The sequence below is a fragment of the Belonocnema kinseyi genome, chromosome 1 (genome assembly GCF_010883055.1).
Source record: "Belonocnema kinseyi isolate 2016_QV_RU_SX_M_011 chromosome 1, B_treatae_v1, whole genome shotgun sequence".
Lineage (NCBI taxonomy): Eukaryota > Metazoa > Arthropoda > Insecta > Hymenoptera > Cynipidae > Belonocnema > Belonocnema kinseyi.
This window is the reverse complement of record NC_046657.1, coordinates 90,845,261-90,852,069: the sequence shown is the minus strand read 5'-3', so window position 1 is coordinate 90,852,069 and position 6,809 is coordinate 90,845,261. Positions and strand designations below refer to the sequence as shown.

The following is a 6,809-nucleotide window of genomic DNA, read 5'->3' as shown; positions in this document are numbered from 1 at the left end:
GAGAGCCACTTCCGTTCCAAATCAAGATACTATACCAAAATTTACTACAGCTTCGCGCTTCGGTATGCCAATAGTGGTTGTTGACATTTTAAAGTAGTTAGGCAATGCGATGTATTATTTTTATAAGATTTACTTTTCGAAGATACTGATTATGTGAGGTAAACAATATACGAATGTCAGCGCCAAAGGAAAATGCTCCTAAAGCTTTAATAATCATTTAAATATCGTAAGGTACTTATTTACATACACAATTAATATATTAACAGAAACGTTTTAAGTTTAGAAATTTTATAACAAGAATTCATTTAGAAAAATGTACGAGTTAAGTATTACAGTTTTAGTAACGACGCCTTAAATATTAGGATTTATTTTTTTATATTTATAACTTTTGTTTTGTTTAATACTGATTGGATTGGTTTAGAAAAACACTTAGCCAATATAGTTAATATGGTATAGAATAAAGTTTTTCGGCTAAATTATCTTGTAAATACTTATAAAATACGAAGGTATCGTAAGAAATTAATGATTATATCGATTATAAATTACCGATATCGGTGAAAGATCCCCGAATGTTAAAATAAGAACAATTAAAAATAATATTATGATAAAATTCCTGAATTACAATGATGAATATCCAATTCATCTTCACACATTATGAGCTTCCAGCAAAAAACCCAACATTTTAGGGTTAGAATGTACATAATACAGCTTTATGATTCTAAATATTAATCTTTTATATTATGGTCATACTTAATATACTAACTCTTACACATGTTTTTGATCAGTATCTTCGAAAAGTAAATCTTATAAAAATAATACATCGCATTGCCTAACCACTTTAAAATGTCAACAACCACTATTGGCATACCGAAGCGCGAAGCTGTAGTAAATTTTGGTATAGTATTTTGATTTGGGACGAGTGACTCTCTCTTCTCGCTCGACCAATCCGCAGTCAACTGCCTGATTGGCGCGTACGTTACTACAGGGTCCCTAGTCATCTTCGCTGAAAATCCAAGATGGCTGGCTGTGGTAGAGCGCGACTGTTAACGAAATTGGGAGCTCTTGAGGCTAGGCCATCTATTCATAGATCATGCTCTGCACCGTGGTGGTCGTGGTCGACCAACCGTGACCAACGTCGGAAGAAGTGTTCAGTATTCTACTTTCCCCGGTTTTCCGTGAAATATGGCGGTTACCGAGGTAAGTCTGTCACGTGGATTCACAAATTTTCTTATTGTACCGGCAATACGGATTTTAATTCTCATTTTTCATTGCAGTTGACAAATGCGTTAAAGGATCTGCCGAATCGCGTTCAAACCGCTAGCAAAAATGAACGAAGAGAAATTCTCCAGAATGTTGCTAGCGTGTTGTCAAATCCTGGTAAGTCCTGCAACTTTTACTTCATTTTCACCTTTACATGCCAGAACATTACGTTGCTTTCTTTGTTTCTACTATTTATTCACTATCCATTGGCTATTATACTTTCAAAATCTCGACTATTCAGTACCTTTGACAGTTCAATTTTTTCGGCAACTTCAAAGTTCAATAAGCTTTACTTCCGGGTCAGCTGTTTTGATTTATTGCAAGGAGGCACTGTTTATTTGGAGCAGAGAGAAAACATTGTGTAATTCAATGATAAAAAAAATTCGAACAGTTGCGACATCAAGCAGTTATATGCTTTTAGTTTTTTTTTTGTAAATTTCAGTTCTTTTCCGTTTGTGAAAAACCTGACCTATATGTAAACAAATTCCGAAACTAAATGATAATGAAACTGAGTAATTTTTATTTGTGTTTGTTTCACTGATGTTTATAGTCCGTTTTTTTATTTCTTTTTATTAAAACTAATGTTTCATGATTTGTAAAATTATTATGTATATTCTTTTAATCGTACTAATGACACTTACTGTTTACTATACTGACCGGTTTGTATTGCGCGAAATTCTTTAATATCAGACAATGTCCTAATCATATAACAATATTGCGTTATTTATATCGCCGATTAGTTAACAAAATATATTTTATCCGAAAATTAAACTTTGTAGTATAGCTGTGATAACAAGAACATTAATTTTTCAAACGTCAATACACATAATCACTGTTCGAATTTTTTTAATGGAGAACGTTTGTATAGGTATTTATTTAAAAATTTGTTTTTCTTATGTACCTAAAGTTATAAACACACTTGAAGTTTTGCAGTCTTGAAATTTGTGCTACAATAATGTTTCCCAATTTCGAAAAAGAACTTTAAAAAGTTTCCATTTTATATTTTTAAGTGTACATTTGAATTAAGAAGACTTTAACAATAAAAAATTAGAAGTATTTAAAATCGAAGATTTTTTATGACAAACATTTTTAGTTGATCAGCTATGCATATAAATTAATTAATGATATTTATCATTTAAAGAATTTTCAGGTTTTCACGTTAAAAATTAAACTCATTCACTTTGAAAATCTTAAACAAATGTAAATACCCTATTGAAACTTTATAACTATTTTTAATTTTAATATAACTTCAAAATAATATTTTTAGAATTAAAGGCTATTATTAAATTTCACTCCAATGTATTCCATTTTTAAACCATGCAAAATGAAAATTTTCAATTAAGAAAAATAACAATTACTACATATTTAGAAATATCTGACTGTGCATTAAAATCAGTAATTATAGATTAAATATTCAAAACTAAACTTTGAACGTTACAATTTTATTTTTTTATTAAAAAAAATTTAATTTATAAGTCAAATTGTTGAATTTTCATGTTTAAATAACACTTGAATACCTATTATTCTTAGCAAAATGCGAGGAAGTTGAAGAGATATTTAGAAGATTAAAAAAAAATTCAAAATTAATTTAAATTTGAAATTATTTCAAAATTTAAACGAAGTGTCTAAGTATACCGACAAAATCAGGCTATTCGTGCCAAAATTTCAGTGCGAATAGCCCATAGCCTAGTTAAAATCAAAATGGTAGATTTTGACAGATTTTGAACAACAAAATTTAAAAGCTTCTTAAAGATTTTAACAGGGTTCAAAAGAATAATAACAAACTATTTAAACTAAAAATAATTTAACTTTTAATTTGAACAGAGAATTTTCAATCTTTTACGAATTCATAGTTGGAACTGGAATTTATTCAGAATAATAAGTCCGAGCTAGTACTGAAAATTTTCGTAAAAGAACGAAATTCGGAATTGGAACAGGAAATTTTTCTAAAGAATTCTAATTCTGAATTGAAGCAGGGAATTTTCAAATGTTAACCAATTCTGAGTTGAAACTGGTATTTATACAAAAGAATTCTAATTTTTCTTGGAACAGAGAATTTTAAGATTTAAATAAATTCCGAGCTGGGACAGGAATTTTTTTAATAGAATAAATTGTAAGTTAAAACTGGATATTAAAAAAATTAAAATTATGAATTGGAACAGGAAGTTTCAATTTTTAACCAATTCTGAGTTTGAACTGAAATTTATCCAGGAGAATAACAATTCTCAATGAAAAATTAAATTGTTCAAACAAAATTATTATTCTGTGCTGAACCGAGGTATTTTCGAACAAATTTAAATTACAAATTGAAACAGCGAATTTGATAAAAACTTATCATTCTTACAATAAGTTGATATGGAGAATTTTCGAAAAGAATAAAAATTCTGGATTTGACCAATTCTGAGTTGGAATTAGAATTTAAAATTCCTTAAATTGGTATAATTTTGAATATTGTTAACTTCATTCATTGATTCCTCAATTTAAAGCATTGAAAATGATAACGTGGATTTATATTTTTGGAACTGAATCTGAATATTTGAACTCTACAATTTATAAAAGTTTGAAATTTGTAATTTGGTCGTTTAACTGCATTTAATTTTAAATTGTTCAGTTGAAAAGTGTTAGTAGCTTCCATGTTATACGTGTAAATTAAAAGGCACTTGAATACAAAATTGTTGAATGAAACAAGTTTTAAACTTCAATTTTCAAAGTTTAAAATTCAAGAGTTTCACTTTGAGTGCTTTCACTTTGAGTACGGCGTAATCTTATTAGATACTATTATTATTATATTTTCATAAGAATATTGAACATTTTGCGTACATGTGATGCAGAAAAGTAATAAATAGTCGTTAGAAGATTTATTGGGGCACTTATTGAATATAGATTTGAATGACATAAAAATTACATTTAACGTTTTAATTAAATTTAAGAGAGAACGTTCATGCACGTTGTTGGCTTTAGAATCGGGTGAATTGAAAACAATTGACTTGCTTTTAACATCCCAAAACATTTACGTTTACACGCGTTTCAGTTGGCCAGGTTCGATAATAACTCCGTTGCACGTGCTTATGCATTTCACAAAAGCATTTTTAAATTTTCAACTTTGAATGATGAGGTAAGAGATAATTACATTTCTGTACACAGACTATAATTTACTTTGGTTAACTTGCGCCTAATCATAAAAAAATCTCGCACATGATAAATGTGAACCTTTTTTTAAATTTGAATCTAAAAAAGCACAAACCTTTTTCGAATCACACAAATAAATATTTAATTGCAAATTTGATAGTTTCATGACAAAAAAAAATTTCACATAATTGTCAGTCATAACTAAACAATTCAGAATGAAATATGAATTATGCAAATGCTAATTGTAACAATTATACTGAGGAGAAAAAAATCCGTTTATGATTTTCATAAACAAGTACATGCGGATTTCAAACTTATTAAACTATTCCTAAAAAATAATCTCAATCTTTTAATTATTAAATCTTATAAAAGTAACTTGTCCGTAGCTATGACCCTTAGAGTTTCAGTCGAATTTATAAACAATTTCTTAAAGACCCTAAACAGAAATTTTAAACTAAAGTTAATGATTTGATAAAATATTAGAATAAAAACCATTATATCAACAAATCTACAGCTGCCACTGATCAAATTCAAACAGTTAAAAAATTTTGAATCATTTAAATCTTAATTTACAAATCACTCTTGAAGAATAATCAATTAAATTAGCTTCGTTGATGTTCTCATTAAAAGGAAAGACGATTACTTAAAAACAGACTGGTATCAAAAACCCACTGCCTTAATTATTGTTCACATCGTCCACATAAATATAAAGTTAAAGTTATCAACAATTTCGTCAATGGTGGGATGACCTTATCTCACAAAAACTTCAACGAAAAAAATCTAAAAATAAAATAAAACAATCAACGAACGAAAAATTGACCACGAGTGGTTTTTATTGCTGTTTCCTCCTGTTCCAAAAAAAAACCTTTACCCCACTGTCACTAAGAAGGCCAAGTCCGCAGTTTTTACGCAGTTTTTAGTGAACGCTTAGTATTGTAAAGTCGTTAAAATCTTGCTTTTTCACTATCGAGAAAATAATCTCGTCACTATTTCAAAAATGTCTTACAAATTATCATAAGGCCACTATAAGAAATAAATTAAGATACTAATTGTTTAACCTACATCAAATTCGGATACAAGTGTGGGTGTAAGTCGAAGATTTTTTAAAAATGAGCATAAGGTTATTAATAAAAAAATAAATTAAGATAATCATTTTTTAACATACGTCAAATTTGACTGCGCACGCGCGCGCATGTGTATGTAGTTAAAAAAATGTCATAAGGACAACCTGAGGATTTCAGCGGCAGCGGTCGTCTCTCTTTCTTTTCATTCTTCTTGGCTGTGCTGTCCTTATTCTCTTGTGCAGAAAATTCGATAACGAATATGGTTCATTTCTCGAAGTCAAGAAGAACTAGTTTAGGCTTCGAGTCCGTGACAGAAACAGTTATCGAGAATATGAAGTTCCAGTATATGCGGTATTTGTCATTTTCAAAAATTGACTCTATTTCCCTAGGAGCGTTTAGCATAGGAGTATCAGGACTAATGCCGTGAAAGTTAATGAAATGGTAATAAAGCGCTTTTAGTGCAGTATTTTGTCTTTCATTGTCCGTCGTTCCCGCGTGATCTGGGTGATCTAAGGAACGTAAAAGTTGCATCCTCTTCTCGAGTAGCTGTTGGTGGAAGTTTTTCTCATATTCTTTCTTTAACCAAACCTTCAGGAGTGAGTAATCGAGATGAATAATGTTTGATACTGTTTGCTCACCCCTGATATTGAAGTTGAGGCCAAATGTTTTAGCAGTATTCTCCGCTGATTTGTAAACAAACACTTCATTGCTCACTTTGTATTTCCTGGCCATATTACTTAATCTTTCTATGTATTTCACTCTCCAGGCCATCGACAGTGGATGTTTTCTATGGAAAACTAATTTTTAAATTTTCGTTTGTGACAAATTTATGTATACACTTTGAGGTACTCATGTTTAGTAACAAAATTTATGGAATTTTTAAATTTTGAAAACTTTATGCAGTACAAATCCACATTTTTTATAAAAAGATTGTTCTTTTCGACATGTAAAATTAAATGGTTAATCTTTCGCCTGTTTCTTGAGAAAATTTCCCTATTTCCCCTTTTTTGAACTCCTTTTGCGCTGTGATCCTCGAATAAAATTCACGTTAAACCTTTTCCGTTATAAATTTTTCCACTTTAAATCGCTTATATTTTTAATTGTTGAGTTTAACTAATATATCATTGAAACACTTAATTTTAAACCTTAACTGGCGCAACTCCTTTTTATTACACAATGGGCACAACAGGTGTTTTTCACCCCACGTGTTCAAACATATCCTGCACAGCCGGTATTGAATATTTTTGCACACAGAAATTATTTAACCCTTAAACGGCCAAAACGCCACTACCGGTACACTGCTTTTCAACGGCCAATAACTAAGACTATTCGACACTAGAAAAAATTGAGACACAT

At 29.7% G+C, this 6,809-nt stretch overlaps 1 protein-coding gene across 1 annotated transcript in view; it reads left to right on the top strand.

Moving 5' to 3' along the window:
• Positions 1–1,106: 1,106 nt before the first annotated feature.
• The window catches only part of LOC117167418 (eIF-2-alpha kinase activator GCN1), a 45,412-nt gene continuing 39,709 nt past the window's right edge, over positions 1,107–6,809 (top strand). Inside the window, exons 1-2 of the mRNA XM_033352367.1 lie at positions 1,107–1,197; positions 1,275–1,377. Coding sequence (XP_033208258.1) covers positions 1,183–1,197; positions 1,275–1,377 — 118 coding nt within the window. The 5' untranslated portion in view covers positions 1,107–1,182. The remainder of the gene's footprint in view (positions 1,198–1,274; positions 1,378–6,809) is intronic.